Source organism: Coregonus lavaretus (genome assembly GCF_964263955.1).
Source record: "Coregonus lavaretus genome assembly, chromosome: 37".
Lineage (NCBI taxonomy): Eukaryota > Metazoa > Chordata > Actinopteri > Salmoniformes > Salmonidae > Coregonus > Coregonus lavaretus.
In genome coordinates this window covers 12655133-12681422 of record NC_140024.1, presented here as the reverse complement: position 1 = coordinate 12681422, position 26290 = coordinate 12655133, and the positions used below count along the sequence as shown (strand labels likewise).

General features: G+C 44.7%; 1 protein-coding gene across 1 annotated transcript in view; it reads left to right on the top strand.

Moving 5' to 3' along the window:
* Positions 1 to 26290, top strand: part of LOC311111685 (myotubularin-related protein 13-like) — a 134713-nt gene that overhangs the window by 87095 nt on the left and 21328 nt on the right. Inside the window, exons 17-21 of the mRNA XM_084154477.1 lie at positions 10296 to 10364; positions 18269 to 18439; positions 18547 to 18821; positions 19963 to 20135; positions 20869 to 20942. Of these exons, the coding sequence (XP_084010603.1) occupies positions 10296 to 10364; positions 18269 to 18439; positions 18547 to 18821; positions 19963 to 20135; positions 20869 to 20942 (762 nt within the window). The remainder of the gene's footprint in view (positions 1 to 10295; positions 10365 to 18268; positions 18440 to 18546; positions 18822 to 19962; positions 20136 to 20868; positions 20943 to 26290) is intronic.

Below are 26290 nucleotides of genomic sequence, written 5' to 3'. Positions count from 1 at the left end.
CTGTCAAAAAGCCCTTGGAGATATCACAGATTGCACCGATGCCAGTGATTATGCTGCGTGTGTGTGTGCGAGAGTGTGTGTGATCCCTCAACACCCCACAAAGCTAGTGTGACCTCTACAGTGTGCTATGCACCACAGTCTCTGTACAGTGACAGAATGATGCCTCATTAGAACGGGACGGGAGGCATGTGTTTTTCTATCTAAAAACATCTCACATTCCTGATGATATCATCATCCTAAGGCCAACCAAGAGTTTATAGGCCACATGTAACATGTCAGTTTGGGGCTAACCGTAGGGGTGCGTACTGGGAAAGGGGATACCGAGTCAGTTGCACAACTGAATGCATTCAACCAAAATGTGTCTTCCGCGTTTAACCCAACCTCTCTGAATCAGAGAGATGCGGGGGGCTGCTTTAATCGACGTCCACATCATCGGCGCCCAGGGAGCAGTTGTTGTTGGGGGTTAACTGCCTTGTTCAAAGACAGAACGGCAGGTTTTTCGAACTTGCCGGCTTGGGGATTTGAACCAGCAACCTTTCGGTTACTGGCCCAACGCTAGCGTTAGCGGTTCAAACTGGTTTGAAGGGGCACACATCCACAGGGAGCTGTGTAAGAAATGGATCTGCCTGTACATTAGTGCAAAGGTGAGCAGATTGGAGGCTCATAGAAGACAAATGTTTGTCCTGCTGAGTTTCTCTGTACTACAGTATGAATCAAAGCAGTGTGTGTATACAGTACGCTAAGTTTCTGCTTACTGACAGACAACCAGGTGAGAGAGGGGATAGTCATTTCTAATGAAAGTAGGTGTGTGATCTCATCACTCAGCGTAGTACTATACATCAGGCTATATTGTAACTCAGTGGATGTCTGTGTACATTCACTGAGCCGCAGCTTTGCCGTCCTCAACTCCCCACTGTCCTGAAGCAGTGCACTCAAGGCAGAACATAAGTCACCTCAAGTACTTGTAAGGCCATGGAGGACCAAGTGAGCCTTCGAAAGACTGGACATTATTGTAATTTATGTGTTTTCTTACAAATCTGAAAAATGTTTATTTCTGAGGAAATGTCATTCCCTGGTGCAGAACATGCCCATGTTTGTCCCTACTGAACCTGTTTCAGCTGACACATTTTCCCGCTCTCATTAAATGCTTCAAGGTTTGTTTACATTTACATTTTTTTTTTACATTTTAGTCATTTAGCAGACGCTCTTATCCAGAGCGACTTACAGTTAGTGATTAGATATTTTTTTTTATACTGGCCCCCCTTACCCCGTTTCTTCATTTATTGCAAGTATTTGAAGTATTCAAAGTAAATATTTACCAGACTTTCATTGAGTCAATTGTTATTTTAATGAGATAAAATCCTCCGTCAGTGCGTTGGAGGCCTGCATGTCTGTCTGTGTCTGTGTGGTGTGAGTGATGTGATTGGCTGATTGAGCCATCACCAGAGGTATCAGATGAAGACCACGCAGTGTTACTACTTCCTGTTCCTGTCCTGTCAGGCCTCAACCCAGAGGCAGGCAAACACATTTTTACACAACTTCTTTGAAAAATCAATGAGCTCTGACCAAACACATTAGTTGTCCATTCCTCAAGTGCTTTGACCGCAACGGTTACAGTAAGATGCTGACTAAACTGTCCAAAGTGGATGCCAGTGCTATCGGTGCTGGACGCATCTTATCTGTGTATGTGGTAAACATTCTGCAGCTGTTTTAAGTCGTATCTCCTATGTGACATTTGCATGACTCAGACATGACTGACCTTAATTAGAGTATTTGCACTAATGGGGGGCCTATATGTTTCTGTGTGCGTGCAGCCGCTGTGCAGAGCACCTCTCCTCCCACCCTCCCCTCCAGCTGTTGCAGGTTTGGAAGTGGACATTGCATAAAGCAAGGCCAGGCGAGCGGAGCCCTGCTGTGGAAAAAGGGGTAAATGCATCCTGGCATCCCAACCATTTCCTATCAGAGAGAATTATGGGCCCCATGACAGTGCTCACAAAACACTGGCAGAATGTCATTCACACATGTGCTCCTTCACCTGCGGGGGGTTGTTCGGCAAAGGAGAAAAGTTGTAGGTCCATCCATTCTAGATTAGTTTATGTTCAGAGGTGCTCTGGGTTGGCCAATGCTGTGATGCTATTGGCCAGATGGGCCACAACCAATGTTCCCTCTAAGCTGCGGGCGCGCTGCTCACCTCGGACTGCCGTGCAGAAGAAATATCAGCCCGCACAGAGAAGCACGAGATTGAACTTCACTCAACTTTCTACAGTTTTCCCCTTTAGTTAACACTATCAACGTTTCGCTCTACTGTGGCAATTGTGGTTGAATCAATGCAATATTAGCCACTTTCTATATAATATACCTAAACATGCAAAACTAACTGTGCAAGAGATTTTCTTGTAGGCAGAGCGCATTGGAGTAGGATTCTATTGCGTTGACAGGCACTACTCAGGCCCGTATTCTACACAGACAGGTGCGCCATAACCAATCAGAGCTGCAGTAGGTCTATATGCAAATAGCCATTTCCATATATGGATCTGTGCCATTCACTTTGAACTGGACTGTGTTTAGGCTACAGTATGAGTGGTCGCTAGATGCGCTTGTTTTGAGATCAAAGTGAGAGCTGCATGTAACCACGTGTGCATATTTGTTCATATTCTTTGCTAGTTAGTGAGTTATTAGCTCAGTTCTAGTCAACAGTGGGGGAGTGGTTGCTTCCAACAAGAGAACAAAATGTTTGCATTTCTAGCCATCTTTGAAAAGCGAGTCAGGTAAAGAGCTTTTTTATTTCTTAAAGGGGAAGAGTTGTATTTTGAGACAGCCTTGAATAAACTAAGTAGCCAATAGGCAGAGGGTAGCATAATTTGTCTGATTCTCTGTAATAATGGTATGGGAATAATAATGTAACATGGTTTCTTGCATCAAACACAACATTTTCAGTCACCTTGTCTGAAGGACAAGTTAATAAACAGGTTAATGTCAAGCCCTGCATGTATTTTCTATTTATTTTTTAAGTCTAATAGAATGTAGGCGTTGAACACCACACATTGGCTGCTACTGTAGACTGAAAGATAGAACAGCTATTTCCATGTTAAAATGTAATGTGTTTTTCTCCATTGTTTTTGATAGTAGGCGACTGGTAGGCCTACATGATGATCAAATAGCCACAGTAGCCTTCTTGGCCATTGTTAAAACTGTAACTTAAAGCGGGTACAGCCTCAGTGTTCACAGTAAACGCGCGCCTGAAGTTGCACAGAATTTTCGCAACGTTCAAGTTTGCGCTCAGCAGACCTGAAATTTGCTCAGTGCCCCCCCCAAAAAATTGAGGGAACATTGGCTACAACCCCATTCAGACTAGGGTGTGAGAGTCTGGGAGCCTGCTTGCTCTCTCCTCATTGGTATTGGTATTTATTAGGATCAAAAGCAGCAGCTACTCTTCCTGGGGTCCACGTGAAACATGACATAATACATAGAACAGAACATTATTAGTCAAGGGCTGAACTACATACATTTAAAATGTCACACATAGCCTACATACACCATACAGTACCAGTCAAAAGTTTGGACACACCTATTCGTTCAAGGGTTTTTCTTTATTTTTACTATTTTCTACTTTGTAGAATAATAGTGAAGACATCAACACTATGAAATAACACATGGAATCATGTAGTAACCAAAAAAGTGTTAAAATAATCAAAATATATTTCATATTTTACATTCTTGAAAGTAGCCACCCTTTGCCTTGATGACAGCTGGGCACACTCTTGGCATTCTCTCAACCAACTTCACCTGGAATGCTTTTCCAACAGTCTTGAAGGAGTTCCCACATATGCTGAGCACTTGTTGGCTGCTTTTCCTTCACTCTGCAGTCCAACTCATCCCAAACCATCTCAATTGGTTAGAGGTCGGGTGATTGTGGAGGCCAGGTCATCTGATGCAGCACTCATCACTCTCCTTCTTGGTAAAAATAGCCCTTACACAGCCTGGAGGTGTGTTTTAGGGTCATTGTCCTGTTGAAAAACAAATGATAGTCCCACTAAGCCTAAACCAGATGAGATGGCGTATCGCTGCAGAATGCTGTGGTAGCCATGCTGGTTAAGTGTGCCTTGAATTCTAAATAAATCACAGACAGTGTCACCAGCAAAGCACCCCCACACCATCACACCACCTCCTCCATGCTTCACGGTGGGAACCACACATGCAGAGATCATCCGTTCACCTACACTGCGTCTCACAAAGACATGGCGGTTGGAACCAAAAATCTCCAATTTGGACAGATTTCCACCGGTCTAATGTCCATTGCTCGTGTTTCTTGGCCAAAGCAAGTCTCTTCTTCTTATTGGTGTCCTTTAGTAGTGGTTTCTTTGCAGCAATTCAACCATGAAAGCTTGATTCACGCAGTCTCCTCTGAACAGTTGATGTTGAGATGTGTCTGTTACTTGAACTTTGTGAAGCATTTATTTGGACTGCAATTTCTGAGGCTGGTAACTCTAATGAGCTTATCCTCTGCAGCAGAGGTAACTCTGGGTCTTCCTTTCCTGTGCCGGTCCTCATGAGAGCCAGTTTCATCATAGCGCTTGATGGTTTTTGCGACTACACTTGAAGAAACGTTCAAAGTTCTTGAAATTTTCCAGATTGACTGACCTTCATGTCTTAAAGTAATGATGGACTGTCGTTTCTCTTTTACCAAATAGGGCTATCTTCTGTATATCACCCCTAACTTCTCACAACACAACTGATTGGCTCAAACGCATTAAGAAGGAAAGACATTCCACAAATTAACTTTTAACAAGGCACACCTGTTAATTGAAATGCATTCCAGGTGACTACCTCATGAAGCTGGTTGAGAGAATGCCAAGAGTGTGCAAAGCTGTCATCAAGGTAAAGGGTGGCTACTTTGAAAAATATAAAATATAAAATATATTTTGATTTGTTCAACACGTTTTTGGTTACTACATGATTCCAAATGTGTTATTTCGTAGTTTTGATGTCGTCACTATTATTCTACAATGTAGAAAATAGTACAAATAGAGAAAAACCTTTGAATGAGTAGGTGTGTCCAAACTTTTGACTGGTACTGTATATACAAAAGTATGTGGACAGCCCTTCAAATTAGTGGATTCGGCTATTTCAGCCACACCTGCTGCTAACAGGTGTATAAAATTTAGCACACACCCACGCAAACTCCATAGACAAACGTTGGCATTAGAATGGCCCGTACTGAAGAGCTCAGTGACTTTCAACGTGGCACCGTCATAAGTCAGTTTGTCAAATTTCTGCCCTACTAGAGCTGCCTGTAAGTGCTGTTATTGTGAAGTGGAAACGTCTAGGAGCAACAACAGCTCAGCCGCGAAGTGGTAGGCCACACAAGCTCACAGAACGGGACCGCCGAGTGCTGAAGCGCGTAAAAATCGTCTGTCCTCAGTTGCAACACTCAATACCGAGTTCCAAACTTCCTCCGGAAGCAACGTCAGCTTCATGAAATGGGTTTCCATGGCCGAGCAGCTGCACACAAGCCTAAGATCACCATGCGCAATGCGAAGCTTCGGGTGGGGTGGTGTAAAGCTTGCCGCCATTGGACTCTGGAGCACTGGAAACGCGTTCAGTGGAGTGATGAATCACGCTTCACCATCTGGCAGTCCGACGGACAAATCTGGGTTTGGCGGATGCCAGGAGAACGCTACCTGCCCCAATGCATAGTGCCAACTGTAAAGTTTGGTGAAGGAGTAATAATGGTCTGGTGCTGTTTTTCATGGTTCGGGAATCTTAACACTACAGCAAACAATGACATTCTAGACGATTCTGTGCTTCCAACTTTGTGGCAACAATTTGGGGAAGGCCCTTTCCTGTTTCAGCATGACAATGCCCCTGTGCACAAAGCGAGGTCCATACAGAAATGGTTTGTCGAGATAGGTGTGGAAGAACTTGACTGGCCTGCACAAAGCCCTGACCTCAACCCCATCGAACACCTTTGGGATGAATTGATTGCTGACTGCGAGCCGGGCCTAATCACCCAACATCAGTGCCCGACCTCACTAATGCTCTTGTGGCTGAATGGAAGCAAGTCCCCACAGCAATGTTCCAGCATATAGTGGAAAGACTTCCCAGAAGAGTAGAGGCTGATAGCAGCAAAGGGGGGACCAACTCCATATTAATGCCCATGATTTTGGAATGAGATATTCGACATCAGGTGTCCACATACTTCTGGTCGTCTAGTGTATCAGTACATACACTCTATCTAGGACTATTAAATAATAAAGTGCAAATTACAATACACGATATATAAAATGGCTGTCTCATTACAGTCCCCTTTGTGCAGTAAGGTGTTATTTTATTTGTTTGTTTTTATCTGTTTTTATTGCTAGCTTGAGTTACCTGGGGTGGCAGAGTTCCATGTAGTCATGGCTCTATTTAATACTGTGCATTTCCCAGCCTCTGTTTTGGACCAGGGGACTGTGAAGAGACCTCTGATTGCATGTCTTGTGTTGTACCGATGAGTGTCCGAACTGTGTGCCAACTGCTTGAACAGACACTTCGTTACCTTCAACACATCAATACCTCGCACAAAGACCAATAGTGATGCAGTCAATCTCTCCTCAGCTTTGAGCCAGGCCATGTTACTGACACTTGACCTCCGTGTACATCTAAATGCGATACGTGCTGCTTTGTTCTGATACGTGCTGCTTTGTTCTGGACCAACTGCAATTTACCTATGTCCCTCTTTGCAGTACATGACCACACAGCTGGGCAGTAGTCCATGTGTGACAAAACTACAGCCTGTAGGACCCGTCTGGTCGACTGAGATGTCAAGAAGGCAGAGCAACGCCCTGTTATGGACTACTGCTTCCCATTTTAATAACCATTGAGTCTATATGTTTTAACCATGACAGCTTGCTATCTAGGGTTACACTCAGCAGTTTAGTCTCTTCAACTTGCTCAATCGCCACATATTTCAATAATAGAGGTTTAGTGTTGAGCAGGTGATTCGTTTTTGAGATATTTAGCACTGATGGCTTTGCTTTGCTAAAGGGAGGAGTGTCCACAGATTCCCATTCATGCAATATCGTGATGTTTTCTTTGCCCTCCTCTCTACTAGGATGTACTGCTGTGTGTTTGACAGTCTCACACAGCGTCTCCAGCCAATCTCCCTCCAGGTCCTGGACAGCAACTTTCTTTAAGGTTTCATTTAGAGTCCCCCACTTCTCCTGCTCTCCTTTAATATCCTCTGTCAGAAGAGGAGTCGGTTCTTGCTGTGAAAAGTCTCCTCTGCTCTGCTTGGGGTTGCAGATCTGTCAGTTTCTTGCCTGGTTGGACAGGCTAACATAACGAAGGCACTGGGAATTTCTCATGAGCTTCATTCCCATGTACAGATAAATCGTGAATCAAGCTTTCGGATGTCAGCCAGCAGGACCAGGTAAACATGGCCAGGGAACACTGCACAGGCCAGGAAGCGAACAGTGATTTTATTCAATGCTTCTGACATTCAATTTGATTAGTGTACCATAGTTTGTAGTCTGTCTTTGTCTGCGTGTATGCTATGTGTCTGTGTGCACGTCTGTGTGCAGTATTATGCTTGTTTGTCAATGAGTCAGCTTATGATGAGTGAGTATGGTTTGTGCTCTATGGTTCCTGTATTAATAATACCACAGCACAGCAGTCTCATAAAAGCCTCCTCCAGCTCCCTTTCTCTGCTTTAAATGCCTGTCTCAGTCAGACGGTTCCTGGAAAGCGCTGAGGGAGAGGTGTCTGGAGTTTGCAGGAAGCTGCTCTCTGCTCACTTCCTGTCATGGGGGTCTGTTAAACGTGCGGGCCAGGGTCTTTGTTTGCTGAGTATAGGCCTACGTGTTTATCAGGGGCAAAACACCATGAGTCATCCATGACCCACAGCCTTGAGAGAGAATGAAAGAGATGGAGGAAAGGGGAGACGGCTTCCTCCTTCCTAAGCGGAGCTGCAGGGGTGCACGTTGCTCTCCTCACACTTCCACACACAGATACGCTTACGCACATACATTTATACACACACGCCCCGCCCCTGCACTCTTGCATGTGCTCGTATGCGCTGGGCTCTGCGGCGACTGCAGTGTCCCGAATCATAAACGGCAGCATTCCTCTGTCTCAATGTAAACAGGCTTACGTGCTGCTGGTGAACCAGGGATAACTCCAAGGACATGCAGTAGAGCTTACACAGGCCAGCAGACAACAGGGTCTCCCTCACACGTTGCCTTCTTTCAGTCATTCAGCCTCACTGTAGTTGGGCGTCTTTATACTCTCAGTAGGGTTTGTTGTGACCTATTGGCCTAGGAAGTTCTGTACTACAGTAAATCATGGCACTAACCTGGATAGCTGCTACTAAGACATCAAGTCTTCCCTAAACTTGGCACTTGAAGAACATCACTTTTCCTCTTCTGTCAGATTACCGTGCGGTCCTGTTTGTAGATGATACTGAGGTCGGCTAAAGTAAACGGGATTGTGCCAGAATGACATATGAACATGTACACTGGGTCTGTTTTCTTACAGATAGCAGAGCACTGCTTGGTCTTATGACAATTCTTTATGCTCTGAATCAATGCTTCTGCCTTTTGATGTTGACAGGCTCGGCTCAAGGCATTACAGTACAGTGTTGTGGAAAGATGAAGTAGAACGATGCTGTATGAAATGTTAGCCCAGACTTTGCTCCTCTGACCTTGTGGTCTTTTTGTCTGAATAATGACGGCTCTTTTAAATGTTCCCATTTTTCTGCCGTTGCACTTCCACTCCTGGAGTTATTTTGAGAGTTTTCACTGGGTTCTTTGAACCTCTGTGACCTGCGGCATTGTCAAGGATGCCGGTAAACAAAGCTTTCGTGGCGCTCCAAACTGGAGCATTCAACCACAACCCAAATAACTGAAAACGAACTGCAAGGGGAAAACAAGAACGTATATAGCTCGGTCCATGGGGGGCCAGGCTTTCATGTTTAGCTGAAGTCCGTGTGTTTTGCATTTGCTCCTTTCTGTACATTCCTCAGTTTTTTGTGAGGGATGAGGGAATGGGGGAGTTATCCATGAAAAGGCCCCCTCTCCACTATTGGCAAGTCCAGCATTCCTGTCACAATCCCTTCACCCCCCTCTCCTGCCAAAATGAGAGGCTCTGATTGCATGTGTGTGAGGTTGTGTGCGTCTTTGTGAAAATGCAAAGTTTGTCTAATGCGTGCATGGTTATGAAGTGTTTGTTCGTATGTGTATGAAAGATGGGTTGTGAATGCAGATGTGTTTAGGGTTGTGTGTGTGTGTGCGTGTGTGTGTGCATGTGTTTGATTTATTACGTTCCCTGCCCTTGGGGTCCCTGTGAGGGTTATGAGACACAGCACCAGATCAGGATAAGCTCTGCTGTTTTGACATGGACTTAAATCAAGTTTCCGGCGGCCATTCTCATTTTCCCAGTTGAACAAATGAATCCCAACAAAGCTCATGGAGATAACTACCAATTTCCTGTGTGTGGAGATCTTTTGGGTCCGAATTGGGTGCTTTTCAGATTTTCTCCTTTTCCCATCCACTCTCTATGTTCTCAATATGAGCCATTCTATTTGGGCCTTTAAGTCCCCAGCTCTACTGGATGTATTGTTCTATCTGCCGGAATGCCATACTTATCTCTAATGCTCCATTGAATACAACTTCTTTTATTCCAAACAGACCCCAGTACAGATGCATTCTGTGAGTGGTGTAAAAATGATGGGAGAAATAATAGTCAGCTGCGCTCTAGCTGTTTAAAAAATCAAATGTCTGTTTTTTTGGACTCACCATGGTGCTTGACTAATGGATGTTTCATTTTATAGCCAAGACAATTTGTGATTTTATGCAACATCCCATGGTTTTATTGAATACTTTTGTAGATGTTGATCCCGGAAACTCTGGGATGTCATCTGGAGCAGGAATGCAAAACATGAAATGACCAATAAATAGAGAAATTGGAACATTCTGACAATTGTCAGGATTGTATAAGTCTATTGGAAGCATATGTCCCAACGCTGCAGTGGCCTTAATAGGGAAAGTATGGCTGGTGCCAGCCCTGAAGATTAAATTACTCAAATTATTATTGTAATTTTTGCAAACAACTACAGTATTAGATTTTGCTCGTACGTAATGTTTTTTGGAGAGGTGTACTGCCCAGACCTTCTTAACCCATAGAGATATTACAGGTACACTGCCCAGACCGTTTTGACCCATAGAGATATAACAGGTTTACTTGGTGGCCTGACCTGCTGCTGTAATATTGTCATGCTGTGTTTTAACCTAACCACTCCCCTGTTGTGTGACCCACAGGACTGCTCCAGCTCTGAAGAGTACACGGTCGCCTCCGCCCTGCTGCCCCTGACGACGGCCTTTTACCGGGTGAGTGACTGACTGACTGGGAGATTCCACTCCACAGAGGTCTTCTCCTCTCACACAGAGAGAGCGGATAGAGAGTCAGGCAGCAGGTCCTTTTGATTATATTGCTCAATCAAGGGCAGGACGGCCTGGCATTCACCACAAGCTGGCCGTCTTAATGGATTGTATTTTTAACAGGGGGTTGGCAATAATAGAAAAAGGATGGGGTGTGATATTCCAGCTGTCCTGGCACTGGTCCTGTTCTGATGGTTGCCACTGGTGCATGCAGCATGCTCTAACCTCATGTCAGGAGATGTGTTCCAGGCAGGACAAGAGACTTCCCAGGCCTCCGACCATACAGCTCTGACCACCAGCCTCAGTTGGGACATGGGAGGGGGACAGGGGAGTGTCCCGTTTGTTCTCAGACTAGCCACATTAGGGTAAAGGGGGTGAGAACTGTACCTCACACCAAAGCCCAGTGGGCTGCTGTGGTTTGTGGTTGCCAATCCGCTGTGATCAAACTCGGTTGCTGCAGCGCGCACCACAAATATGTCCCCACAGCTCTGCTGTTTCCACGGCGACAGACAACTGTGGGTTGTTGCCCTGCATTGGGTACAGACCCTAAGAGACTGAATTTGGACCTCGCCCACTCTCTGCCATTGTATGACTCGCCCTGTTCTCACAGGACAGGCTGATGTAACGCTCCGAGATAAGCCTGCTCTCTCTGTTTCCCAGCCAGGTTAACCATTCTATCAGACCACAGTGGCATTGGAAATGTAGTCAGATAGTAAATTATCTAAATAAAACCAAGGGAATTGTCTCTGTTTGTTGATACAGGTGTGCTGTGTGACCTGCTATGTAATGGTGGTGAGAGCATAGCATATTTTTTTTTAACATACTCTTCTGTCTCTGTACACAAACAGAGTAAAGTGGTCACAGACCCCACTACAGCACATTGTTGATAGTTTGGTTTGTTGCTATAACGGAGTAACAGTGTCTCTCTGTGACCGTCAAGTTGTCAACACAACCCTGTGACCCTAGGCTCCAGCTTTCTACCTCTTCATTAAGACATCTGAAAGCCATTGCCCAAACTCATTGGATTTCCTGTAGTTTTTTTTTCTGTCTTCCCATTTTACGTAACCATACAATCTGATTAAAGGATTACATTAAAGGACCTTAATTACCAGGTTTTCAGAAAGAAACACGAATCCTGAGAGGCATCTCTTCGATTCTCGACGGAGCAGTGTCTGGCACAGGGGAGGAATGAGAAGGAATGATATCGTGAGATCCTGAACGCAACAGATTTTTCCCAGCTTTCCAAAGAAATGGCATTAACTGTAGAGTCCAGCGTGTGGTCAGGCAAATTGTGAAAAGCAAGAGCGCAGGAATCCGCCACGGTCCTATTGTGGAATCTCTTGTTTGATGAAAAACGCTATGAAAAAGCTGGAAAAACAACGTATCCCAAAAAAACTGAGCACCTTAAGATGGTTCACAACGTTCCACAGAGGTTCTCGGGATAATCGCAGAATCGCACGATAGTCAATTACATACTTCTGCAAAATGTCTGTTGGCCTGCTTTACTCTACCCCCCATCCTGCCACATTTCCCCATAGTCTTTGACTTTACCACACTGACTGTTATGAGGCTGTTCAAAGCATGCCTGGCAGCAGATGAAAGAGCCAGTGGTTTGGTGAGTGTTTGGTTTATCCCACGCTATAGTAGAGGACCATGACAGTCTACTGTAGGACACTGCTGAGAGAACCATTGGTAGAATCATTGGTTGGGAGGAAGGGGACCAGAAGGAGTGTCTTCTCTCTGTATCCAGGTGACAATCGTGACAAAAAGGTGACAAAATAGCAGATGAAATGTGCAATAATTTTTCAGTTGTGCATGTGTTTTGTTACGAAGCCAAAAATAGACAATTTCATCCAGAACCGTTTGTTGCTTTGCCATGGAATGATTTTGACACGGGTCTTATGGTCAAGATTATTTGCATACCTTTTCATGGAAGATTAACTCTGATTTAATTCATCATGGACTTTATTACACTACCAAGGAAAACAACACGTCTCGGGTACATGTTGCACATCTGTGTCCAAGTACTCCTAACCTCCTAGCTTCAGTACTAAACTGCTAAGCCCTCCAAACACAGCCTTACTACAACAGCACACTGGCCTCAAGTCAAGACAACCTGCTGTCGGTGGATCCCATTTAGATTTCCTAGAAGGTGAAGCTGATCTGTTAGGTGTTTACCTGTGGGTCACGCCAGCGGAGGAGAACCGAAATAAAATGGTAGTTCAAACTGGGCCAGAGGTATCCCCAGAAAGGCATTTGGGCAGTAGGATGAAAGACTTCCACACACACACAACCTGTCTGTAATCTCCATAGAAAGACTTTGTTAATCAGTGCTCAAGTGGCTTTGAGTGATTAGGTTACTCTTTTACACATTTTGCATAACCATAGTAACCCTGGCTTGCCTCGTGAATTTGCTGCATAGTTTCATTATGAACATGTTCTTATTTTTGAGTTTCTCATGTAGATTACTTTACAAGATCAGGCCTATTGCTTTCCTTGAAAAGTATAATGCCATCCGTGTAAATAGTGAACTGTACATAATATTCAGTCTTGCAGTGGCAAGGACAATACATGCCGTACGGTAGCACGTGCCATTGACAACATCCGCCTTGCTGGTTACTGTACGTTTTTTTTTTACTCCAGCCAGTCCTCATGCTCAGCCCACAGGAGTATATATCACCTAATCGGGAAGTTTTACATCCCCTCCACCCTCAACTCCTCTCAACGAGGTCAGTTGGCTTAAGGCCCTTTCCTATTAAAACCACTGCGTCACCTGCACCTGTCATCCATCACTCCTCATTGACATCTTCCCCAGAGCCTCTCAGCCCCTCAACGTCTGCTGCCCGCAGTAACGACAATGAGAAGAGTGGATCAGGTCTGGAAGAAATTAGGTCAGGGCTTCACATTCTGGGTTTTATCACCACAATATGTAATGTGTTCAATCACCACAATGCCCTCATCTGAAGGCTGCCCACAGAAACACACTCTAAACTAAAATGACCCTTTTATAGTAAATCACCTGTCTTAAGGCGGAGTGAAAATTCATGAAAGCCCAAGTCAGGGATTTCTTATGAGGTTTTTCTCAACTTAATCTGATGAATGTATGGGGCTCCCGAGTGTCGCAGCGATCTAAGGCACTGCATCTCAGTGCTTGAAGCGTCACTACAGACCCCCTGGTTCGATTCCAGGCTGTATCACAATTCTAGGCCGTGATTGGGAGTCCCATAGGGCAGCGCACAATTGTCTGGGTTTGGCCGGTGTAGGCCGTCATTGTAAATAAGAATTTATTCTTAACTGACTTGCCTAGTTAAATAAAGGTAAAGGTAAAGTATTTTTTAAAATAAAATATAAATAATAAAAATAGATTGCCCGTTGCCCGAATGTAGATTAGTCAAGTGTCACGTTTGTGGTCAAGTGTCACGTTTGTGGTCAAGTGTCACAGTGGTCTCCTTTCTCTTAGCTTTAGTCTGGCTAGTCTGGACCCTCCCCAGTGGACTGTCTTCAGCCCACAGTGCTGCTGCCCAACCTCTCCTCACTACAGAATGTGGGAAGCTTCCCAGCAATGTGCCCGCTCACACTGAGTGTTTGTGCGAGAGACATTGTCTGTGTTTGGTTTGTGTTTTGGGCAAATGTTCATACTGAAGAGCCGCCTTTCATTGACCTATATTCTATATTCTGCCCCTTCCTTCACGCTGTCTGTCTGGTGTCTGGCAGGCTGCACAGTGAGGTCTGCTAAACTAAACCAATCTTGGAACAACATATGTTACTTACTTTAGAGGGCTTTGTGTCTGGTGTAGTCATCATAATACAGTCAACAGGTTGAACTGTGTTTGACAGGAGCTTTTGGGTTAAACTTGGTTGGCGTGCTCTCTCTTGGGCTCAGTAAGTAGTTTACTTAAACTGCATGCAACCTTTGTACAGGCCATATCTCAGTTAGCAGTGACAGGTTGTTGTATTGTTCTGTATAAATGTTTCTGTATTTCTCAGAAATATACTACTTCTGATGATAAACCCCATCTTACTACAAGCGTCAGCACTGTTTGGGTTGGTGTTATTGTACCCTTTAATAAACTCACATTTTTATTCATGTTTTTGTTGTTGCAATTGAATGTAGACCAAGAGTAGAGATCTGCCTACCTCTTGGCTCTATGAGTAAATTAATTCATTGGATGCGCCGCGGCAGCTGTCAAAACCAAAACATGATTCTGGACTCAACACAGAAAACCGCTGGACTGTTTGCATTCTTTCTGCCACCGTTTATGCGTGGAGGGTTTGGAAGGTTTTCCCTGTCAAGCTGTTTTACGTTTGGTCCTGGGGAGGACGGATGACTTACGGCGTGACCTTTGTGTCCCTGTGAGACGTCTAGAGCTGGACTCGTCTTTGTTTACGTTGTAGAACATTTATGTTCACAGTACATCCCGCATGTATACGTATGGCGTGATGGACTTGTTTGTTCCACGCTTTTCAACATGTTGTCTCCTCTGTTTGTTTGACTCAGTCATTTGTGTAAATACATTGTTTGGATGGAGACGTCTTCAGTGCTACAGGACGCAAATAACTCCAATGACACAATAGTGATTCATGGGGAATAAATCTAGAAAGATTGATTGGTCCTGTCGGGATATTTTCTTCCCCCAGAGTCTCTGTCACAAAGGACTATTTTTATACCCATGGACACCAAGTGATTTGCTCCAAAACAACCATAAACTATTTTGTTGCCCAATTCTGGTCACGGATCAAACACGTCTCTTTTCCTCCAGTGTCCAGATACATACAGGTCAACCAGCAGAGCTATGAGACATCGTACCTCCCTTTAGAGCTGATGAACACACCCTGAGCTGTCTCTCTGTATATGTCTCTGTCTCTCTCACTATCTATCTAGCTCTATGGGAAATACTATATTATTGAAGAGTTACCACCTTTTCCCTCAAGTCGTGTCATAAACCCTAACATCATCCTTCTGGGATCCCCTAGCCAGACCTTGAGCTCTTTTTCTGTCTCTCTCTCTCTCTCTCTCTCCCTGTCTCTCTCCCTGTCTGTCTGTCTGTCTGTCTGTCTCTCTCTGTCTGTCTCTCAATTCAATTTCAATTTCATTTTAAGGGCTTTATTGGCATGGGAAATGTATGTTAACATTGCCAAAGCAAGTGAAGTAGATAGTAAACAAAAGTGAAATAAACAATAAATATTAACAGTAAACATTACACTCAGAAGTTTCAAAAGAATAAAGACATTTCAAATGTCATATTATGTATATATACAGTGTTGTAACAATGTGCAAATAGTTAAAGTACAAATGGGAAAATAAATAAACATAAATATGGGTTGTATTTACAATGGTGTTTGTTCTTCACTGGTTGCCCTTTTCTTGTGGCAACAGGTCACAAATCTTGCAGCTGTGATGGCACACTGTGGTTTTTCACCCAGTAGATAAGGGTGTTTATCAAAATTGGGTTTGTTTTCGAATTCTTTGTGGATCGCTGTAATCTGAGGGAAATATGTGTCTCTAATATGGTCATACATTTGGCAGGAGGTTAAGAAGTGCAGCTCAGTTTCCACCTCATTTTGTGGGCAGTGTGCACATAGCCTGTCTTCTCTTGAGAGCCAGGTCTGCCTACGGCGGCCTTTCTCAATAGCAAGGCTATGCTCACTGAGTCTGTACATAGTCAAAGCTTTCCTTAAGTTTGGGTCAATCACAGTGGTCAGGTATTCTGCCTCTGTGTACTCTCTGTTTAGGGCCAAATAGCATTCTAGTTTGCTCTGTTTTTTTGTTTGTTCTTTCCAATGTGTCAAGTAATTCTCTTTTTGTTTTCTCATGATTTGGTTGGGTCTAATTGTGTTGTTGTTGTTGTTGTCCTGGGGCTCTGTGGGGTCTGTTTGTGTTTGTGAAAAGAGCCTCTCTCTCTGTCTGTCTCTCTCTCTCTCTCTCTCTCTCTGTTTGTCTCTCTCTGTCTCTGTCTGTCTGTCTGTCTCTGCCTTGTATTGCTTGTTTTCCTCTTTTCCAGCCCTGCATTCCTCTTCTGCATTTGGCAAGTGGACCGTTCATATGTGTCTCTGAGGGTCATCTACCTCCATCTGTCTTCTCTTGTCCCTGTGCTCTGTGTAGTAGGTTCTGACTGCAGCCTAGGCCCTGGCTCCCCTCTGCTATCAGAGTAGGGAGAGCCAACCGACCGCGGTCAACCTGACCTCCAGACAACTGAGCAGGCTGTGTTTAACATGGGAAGACACACACATCTCCACTCAATCTGCTGCAAGACCCACACCATATGACATGAGAACATGATGACTAATATTGTAAATATTGTTTTCTGGTGCAGGTCCCAGAAGAACAACTGCATTAACATGTCTACTGTTCTTGTTTTTCTTATTGGTTACTGTTCCATGAATGGACACGGTTAATTCATTTCCATCCTTTAACACTGACCTCTGTGCATTTAGTCTAGACTCGTTAATCCACTCAGGTAATCTGTAAATCTATTAGCGCCACAGTTTGTCCTGAAAGCACTTGTGGCCGTGTCAGATTTGTCTCTGATCGACAGAGGGTTGTTAGCCCAGCTCCCTGTAAATGACTGAGTGCTAGCGGAGGACACGGTGTTCCTGGGAAGATGTAATGTGTATAAAACATTCCTGGGGGAATGAAACTATCCATACGAGCTTTGACATTGGCGTCATCCTCCTTACTTCCTTAACGATATAAAGCTGCACGCTGACGGACTGCGTACATTTGGAGGTGAATTATGTCTTTGTGACAGCAGTTTAGATAGGAGGCTTAGTAGTGGATTTATAATTTACATCAGAGGGATACGACGCAAGGTGCAGGGCTGTCCTGAGCAGGGAGGGAGGGAGGGAGCAGAGCAGACGGTCTACTGCTGCACTCCAACGGCCTTCAAACCTCTCTGGAGAGGAGAGATGATGAGATACACAGACCAACTTACACTAGAATCATTTCCAGCTCCAGTCTCACCTTTGAACTTCCTCACACTGCTCTCTCACTCCCCCAGGGCTCTGTGCTCGGACCCCTGCCCTCGGGTAAGCCTCAGCAGGGTGCCGGGACTGTAGCTATTTTAGTTATTATTAGTTCTGCAGCCTCTGGTAACTACAGTAGCCCCACTGCCGCTGGTCATTCAGGGAGAACCAAAGCAATAATGAACAGCGCTGTGTTGTATTGTGTCAGGGGAGAAATCAGAAGCTAATCTAATAAGAGGCTTGAGCATCACTAAAGAAAGACGCATGGCCTTCAGACTCGGTCAGGGGGAAGAGATGAACATAGAGGTAGGGGGGTTGTAAGGATGTTAATTTACAAACAGTGTTGGCACTCTGTGTTCTTGGGTCCAGGACTAGTAGGTGCTATAGCTGTTGCCCAACATTCATGTGTTTATATCGGGGCATAGGAACAGTCTTCATGGCTTTAGCAGAGCTGCATGTTCTCTCTAGGTGCTGTGTGCAAACAGGTGCTTCAGTTCACTATTCATACTGTGGAAAAACTACAGGGCCCTGTTTTTAGTACTCATCCAGCGAGAGAGCGGGAGTCTAACGTTCTTGGTATGGTGTTGTAAGTGTTGAAAAACTTATGGCCAATGAGAAATGATTGATTGTGCTTGAAACCTTTGGCAGCTTTGGATTATTTTCCTATTTTCACCCAGGTTTTAATGGTCTTCTTTACAAGCTATGCTCACCACAGCCCAGTTAGTTTCACGAGTTGTGAGACGGTGAGCCCAAACTACTCTCTTGTATGTTAAGTCAAAAGCGGACACTCAGCACATCTGAACATTTGCCTGGTCAGAGCCTCAGTGTAAGCTGTTGAAAACATCTACTCCACAGCCTCTTGCAGTCAAAATATTCCCTTGTGTTTGCAGAAACTGCCGGCTGGGGTGAGCCAGTTTGCCTACACCTGTGTCCAGGACCATCCCATCTGGACCAATCAGCAGTTCTGGGAGGCCACGTTCTACAGCGAGGTCCAGAACCAGATCCGAGCCCTGTACCTCACCGCCCCTGAAGACAAACTAGGCATCACTGCCAGGCTAAAGGTAAGGGAATGAGAGGTTTCAGAGCCATATAATGGCAGTTTTTCTATTCATTTTTTTTAGCCCCATTTGCAGAATGACACTGAACCATATCTTTCTCCCCCCCTCAGGAGCAGGGTCCCCTTCCCCCAGCGGCCCCCAGCGCCTCGGAGCGCACGGCAATGGACCTGGCGGCGGAGCAGCTGCGCGCCTGGCCCTGCCTCAGCAAGGAGAAGCAGCAGGAGCTGGTGAAGAATGAGGAGAGCACGGTGTTCAGCCAGGCCATACACTACGCCAGCCTCCTGGTCTACCTGCTGGTCCCGCTGGACACCAGCAAGAACAAGCTGCTCCGAGCCAACCCTGTCGCTGACTGGGAGAGCGGCAGCAACAGCATCGTCACCAACAGGCAAGCAGAGCAGCTGGTTGCACATCACTGCACCCCACTGATATGCAGTCAGTTCTATCTGACTCCTATCTATTCCCCACAGATATATCAACAGTTATTTTGGCACAGCACACAGAAGTGCATGGCCCCCTAGAGTGAAATGCACTTGATCAGAAAGAGAAAAAGAGCTCAAATGTGAGGTTGTTATCTTGGACGATAGCTCTCTTGCTTGGGGAGTTTTTTGTATGTTGTAATAAGGTGATGATAAGTGTGTGGGTGAACATGGTGTTACTCTCCGTCTACATGATCCACTCTCCTCTCCTCTAAAGCGGATCAGTGTCCAGCACCTCCTCGGCCATATCCTGCCCACTCCCACATCCATCCTATCACCTGCTGGAGTTACAGCCTCAGGTCTGCTAGGGTGGGTAACACACTCAGCCTGTCTGTAGGGGGGAGCGACCTCCACTCAACCAAAAGAACCAAAGATTGGGATTTCCAGTGCTCTGCACTAACAATAATGTAATGTGTACCAATTTTATAAAGTTCGCACACGTAGGGGGGCTGGCTTTTCTCAGAAATGGAGAAGGGTCTGCCAAGGCCATATCCTGAGTTTCTCACTTTCGCTTTCTGTATGCGCTGCTGCTACACAGTAGCCCCCTAGCTAGTCCCCTCTGAAGCCTATTACAGGAGATGTTAGGCCCTTTGAGTTGATTACATGAAGAATGTTCCAGACTACACCATAATGAATCCTTTAGTTCTTGTTTTGCCGCTAGTTTCATGAGTAGGGGGGGGGAAGGCGATGTCCTTAATGTGTTTAAGTGGTTGTTATTTTCTCTCTTTTGGTTCTTGCCCCAGACTTGTTTTGTTTCTCACAGAGAGACTTCTGGATCTCATCTGTGTGTTTGTAAACCCTGCAGAACATTACATCACCGTCTCATGTGAAACGTGTAGCGTGGCCAAGAGACCGCGTGAGCCGAGTGAGAGGTCATGGCATCACAGCTGACCTCTCGCCAGACTGCTGGTGTGCCATGCTCACAGACCTCAGACACACTATATCGTCATGTGCATCTCTGGGAAAACTTCAAGCATCCCTCTCTGCAGTCTGTGTTCTATTCTCATGCCATTAATGCAGACTAAAATCTGACTAAATGTGTGTTTGCAGTATTGCAGGCAGTGTGGCGGAGAGCTTTGACACAGAGAGTGGCTTTGAGGACTCTGAGAACAGCGACGTGGCCAACTCTGTGGTACGGTTCATCGCCCGCTTCATTGACAAGGTGTGCACAGAGAGTGGCGTCAGCCAAGACCACATCAAGAGTTTGCATAGCATGATCCCAGGTACCGTACGACTCCCAGTCAACCTCAATACTACCCAATACAATGTCAATTAAACCCCAATACAACCTCTATCCCGGAGCTCTGTAGCTAGCAAGCACTGTGACCTCTGACTTCAGTAGCAAACTCCCACTGTCCTCATTCTGTCAGCTTTATCAGTTAACCCTTTTATTTTATTGTAAATAAGAATATTATGTTTTTAAACACTTCTACATTAATGTAGGGGGGGTGATATTTGTGCATCTAACTTTCTCACTCATCATTATTCACTATTCATTCAGGATGATCCATAATCATGGTAGCATCCACATTAATGTAGAAGTGTTTACAACCATTATATTCTTATTTATAATAAAAGTGACTCCAAAATGACACACTACATTATTTACCATTTATATTGGGCACAAGATAATCTGAAACGCAACCAAGACAAACAGCAAATGCTTCCAACAAATTTGTAGAGTTACAAGCTTGATTAAACAGTTCAACCGATATGGATGAAAATACCCTCAAATGAAAGCTGACAGTCTGCACTTTAACCTCATAGTCATTGTATCATCCCAATACTTTTGTAGCTCACTGTAGGTGGTGGCCTTCAAATCTGTAAATATAGGCTTCCTTGGGTTGTAAGTAGGTGTGTGTGTGTGTTTATGTTTACCTGGGTTGGTTAACTTATGTGGATGTGTTTTTGTGTGTGGATGACATCGTGCTAACTGGTCATGACATCTGACCCCAGGCATCGTGGCCATGCAGATGGAAACTCTGGAGGCAGTCCACAGGGAGAGCAGGAGGCTGCCGCCCATCCAGAAGGTAGGTGCTGCACTGCACTGGGCCACCCATTCAGAAGGTAGATGCTTCCCTGCACTGGGCTACCCATTCAGAAGGTAGATGCTTCCCTGCACTGGGCTACCCATTCAGAATTTAGATGCTTCCCTGCACTGGGCTACCCATTCAGAAGGTAGGTGCTGCCCTGCACTGGGCCACCCATTCGGAAAGGTAGGTGCTGCCCTGCACTGGGCCATCCATTCAGAAGGTAGGTGATGCCCTGCACTGGGCCACCCATTCAGATGGTAGGTGCTGCCCTGCACTGGGCCACCCATTCAGAAGGTAGGTGCTGCCCTGCACTGGGCCATCCATTCAGAAGGTAGGTGATGCCCTGCACTGGGCCACCCATTCAGATGGTAGGTGCTGCCCTGCACTGGGCCACAGAGTTCTCTAAATGTCTGTCTGAATATAAATTGAGTTTATCAATCATGAATATTAGTACCATTTGAAACTCTGTAATCTGTCATCAAAATGTTATCAAAATCATTCTCATTAATGGAGTAATTTTGTTGTGCCTTTGAAGTAAACCTGTGTCCTTTGATAATGAAGTGGTGTTAGAACCCCTATTCTACTGGAAGTGGTGTTAGAACCCCTATTCTACTGGAAGTAGTGTTAGAACCCCTATTCTACTGGAAGTGGTGTTAGAACCCATATTCTACTGGAAGTGGTGTTAGAACCCCTATTCTACTGGAAGTGGTGTTAGAACCCCTATTCTATCTGGAAGTGGTGTTAGAACCCCTATTCTACTGGAAGTGGTGTTAGGACCCCTATTCTACTGGAAGTGGTGTTAGAACCCCTATTCTACTGGAAGTGGTGTTAGATCCCCTATTCTACTAGAAGTGGTGTTAGAACCCCTATTCTACTGGAAGTGGTGTTAGAACCCCTATTCTACTAGAAGTGGTGTTAGAACCCCTATTCTACTGGAAGTGGTGTTCTGTAGCTGAAGTGCCTATCATCCAGTAATGTTGCAGTCATCAGATTGTCATCACTCATCAACCATCAGACTGGGGTTTTTACGGTGAAGCCAGTTTACAGTACTCCTGGATGATATTGTGCGCCTTATCACACTGCCAGCTCTTGATAAGGGCTCTCCTCCTAGTCGGCTCGTTCCCAGGACACTGCGGGCCCAGTCAGGTCCAGTGTAATTGATGTGTATGTTTGTCTGGCAGGGCCTTGTGTCTGACATTCATAGCTGAGACCACGTTGTGCACAGCTCTGCTGCCAGCAGCACATTAAATCCTGTGAACTCTGTAAACAAGCACAGGAATGACCCTGGTGGGCCATCAGCACAGATATTTATGACTCGTGGAGTTGGAGCTGTCCTTGCCTGTATGTGGAACCTGCCACTGCTTTGGCCCAAGGTTCAGGGGGAGGAGGAGGTAGCGCTGTTGGGTCTGTCGGGATTAAACATTCAGTTAATGGAGCTGGTAGTAGTGGTGTACCTTGAGCACTCCAAGCTACAAGCAGTGAAAAGGGTCACTGTGATAAGTGGCTATCGCTGGCTCTGATATCTCTGGCGTAGGTGGGTGGGTTGTCTAGTGTGTGTGTTTAGGGGTGAATACTTTGTTAGAGTCCCAGCTGGCAGCCTCATTGGGGTGCTGGGGGACCGTTGGAGCCTTTAACACACTGGCCCCTGGCCCTGGGCCATCCAACACCAGTAGGACCATGTTCCTCCTCTTATCTTTTGGCTAGACTGGACCAGAACTCAACCGCACAGCCTTTGGACCGGCCTGACCTTAGCATGGATGTCCCTTCAGGTTCCATGTGTCATCATGGTGGAGCAGAGCTTTCCTCTGCAAGAGAGTAAACACAGAACTCACTGTGTGTGTGTAAAGGCTGTGCTCACAGTGATGCCATTCTGTTCCCCATAGAAGACATGAACACTGCACTGAACCATGCCCTTTTGACTAGAGGGCATTTACTGTATAGGCCCCCTCACACAGGGGTGCTCAACATGGCTACAGTTTGATGAGCTAGAGAGGCGGAGCAGTGTTAGACCAGCTGCTTTCAGACCTGGCTCTGCTGCGGAGCTGAAGAGAAACCAATTCCCAACACATTGGAATGGAGTTTGGATTTACAGGTTGCTACGAAGCACCTCAAAGCAAATGTTCAGCTGTTGTCAGTGCTCATTGATCAGGGGTTTGCTTTGGATCCTCCAGCATTTCTTGAAGAATATAAATCAATATATTGTGGTAGTGTGGTGTAAGAGTTGAGTTAATAATTCAGAAGGTCACTGAAAAGATGTTGCGCGGACTACACTCAATGCATATATAAAAATGAACTAAATTAATTATTGTAGTTGTAAAAAAATGTAAAGATTTGCATGTACCTAAGGACCAAATTATTGACTTGGAGTATTACTGATGATTAGTCTCCACGGAACACAAGCTTGTTTTTCTTGGTAAAGCATCAGTGACTGTAGCTAGCTGTGTTAAACGCTATATGATGCTGAGTGTGCTTGCGACACACTGTGTGTTGGTGATGTGTTGCTTTTATGACATGATAATGATGTGTGTGAGATACATTTATGTCTTCGATATGCTCAGTGGTTGTTTAGGTGCGACGTGTGTGTTGATATCTATCCTTATCTAATGCACTGATGTTGACATTAGGGCTGTCCCCGACCCCCCGCCACCCCCCCCAAAAAAAACATATTGGTCGACCGAGAGTCATCTGTTCTTTCAACTAATCTATTGGTCTAAATTTTTTAACGTGTATTTTTCCATATATAGACACACCCTATGTGTTTGAATAAAATCAACTATATGTACTGAGCTTGTCTGATGCTTTAAGCCCACTGTTTGATTAAATGGGTAAGACACACAAATGACTCAAGAAGGGAGCCCGATGGCCACGCTGGGTTAAAATGAAATGACAGTGAGTGCCTGTGTGACTGGTGCACGTTGTCTATCTCCTCCCTGCTGCAGCGAACATACACAGCAAGTGTTTATCGCGCTGTCTGTACTGAAGCTGCAACATAATTACAGCCATTTTGTTTCTTACTTGTTTCTGACTCAATAGTTCTGTTACCGAAATACCTCATTTGTTTAGGAAAATCATTCCCTATTCCCTCAACCCTTGCTCTCTTTACGTGAAAAATGTATGCTTTTGACCAATAGGGCCTGACCTATAACCTATCATAATCTCATCAATAAATTGGTTATAACAAACTCTAAGCACCGTAACAGATGTGACAGCAAAATGGATGCGGAGGACGTGAAAAAGAAACTGCCAAATGTTTACTGGTTGCTCAGGAGGGAAAGGGGAAGTCAGATCTGTGGAAGACATTTGACTTAGTTGTAGAAACTACTGGAGATCAAGAGAAAGGAGGGTATAGGAGCAAGCGTTGCATGAGTATTGTGTGTGCCAAACAGTTAATGTTAGATTGCAATATAATTTTTTTCTGACCATTTGGAACAGTGTGAACAACACTAAATAAATAAGTGTACCATAGTCTGTTCTAACGAAGAATAAACATATATATACTCTATAAAACCTTTATTACAGCAGAATAACAGTTATATGCATTCGTGAATTGCGGTAAAATTTTTGGCCTAATTATTGAAAGCTCCCGTTGTTATTTAATTTAAAAACTAAAATGGTTTAAAACCAAAAACCAGGGTATAGGAGCGAGAGCTGCGTGCTTATTATGTGTGACAAACAGGTGCTGTTAGATTACAATATAATTTTTCTGCCTGTTTGGATCAGTGTAAACAACACTAGATAAATTATAATTAATACCAGTCTGTTCTAACCCAAAACAATTTTTATGCCTTTATTACAGCATAGCTAGGATTAAAAACAGACGAACCTGTGAAATTGCTTTACCCGACATTTTGCCGTTGCATGAGGCTTGGTGCTCACGGAATCAGTAGGCTATTAAATAAACACTCAAACTGGCAACAGAAGCAAGGTCTGTCTTATTTCTTTGGAAATACATTACCGGTCAAAAGATTTAGAACACCTACTCATTCAAGGGTTTTTCTTTATTTTTTCTATTTTCTACATTGTAGAAGATAGCCCTATTTGGTAAAAGACCAAGTCCATATTATGGCAAGAACAACTCAAATAAGCAAAGAAAAATGACAGTCCATCATTACTTTAAGACATGAAGGTCAGTCATTACGGAACATTTCAAAAACTTTGAAAGTTTCTTTAAGTGCAGTCGCAAAAACCATCAAGCGCTATGATGAAACTGTCTCTCATGAGGACCGCCACAGGAATGGAAGACCCAGAGTTACCTCTGCTGCAGAGGATAAGTTCGTTAGAGTTACCAGCCTCAGAAATTGCAGGTCAAATAAATGCTTCACAGAGTTCAAGTAACAGACATCTCAACATCAACTGTTCAGAGGGGACTGTGTGAATCAGGCCTTCACGGTCGAATTGCTGCAAAGAAACCACTACTAAAGGACACCAATAAGAATAATAGACTTGCTTGGGCCAAAAAACACGAGCAATGGACATTAGACTGGTGTAAATAGTCCTTTGGTCTGGAGTCCAAGTTTGAGATTTTTGGTTCCAACCGCTGTCTTTGTGAGACACGGTGTGGGTGAACGGATGATCTCCGCATGTGTATTTCCCATCATAAAGCATGGAGGAGGAGGTGTTATGGTGTGGGGGTGCTTTGCTGGTGACACTGTCTGTGATTTATTTAGAATTCAAGGCACACTTAACCAGCATGGCTACCACAGCATTCTGCAGCGATACGCCATCCCATCTGGTTTGGACTTAGTGGGACTATCATTTGTTTTTCAACAGGACAATGACCCAACACACGTCCAGGCTGTGTAACGGCTATTTTACCAAGAAGGAGAGTGATGGAGTGCTGCATCATGTGACCTGGCCTCCACAATCCCCCGACCTCAACCAAATTGAGATGGTTTGGGATGAGTCGGACAGCAGAGTGGAGGAAAAGCAGCCAACAAGTGCTCAGCATATGCTGGAACTCCTTCAAGACTGTTGGAAAAGCATTCCAGGTGAAGCTGGTTGAGAGAATGCCAAGAGTGTGCAAAGCTGTCATCAAGGCAAAGGGTGGCTATTTGAAGAATGTCAAATATAAAATATATTTTGATTTGTTTAACACTTTTGGTTACTACATGATTCCATATGTGTTATTTCATAGTTTTGATGTCTTCACTATTATTCTACAATGTAGAAAATAGTAAAAATAAAGAAAAACCCTTGAATGAGTAGGTGTTCTAAAACTTTTGACCGGTAGTGTATATGGATGATTTATAAAGCCAGGCACATTTAAGAGTTAAGCTATTGATGATTATTGGGGCGGCAGGTAGCTTAGTGGTTAAGAGCGTTGTGCCAGTAACCGAAAGGCCGCT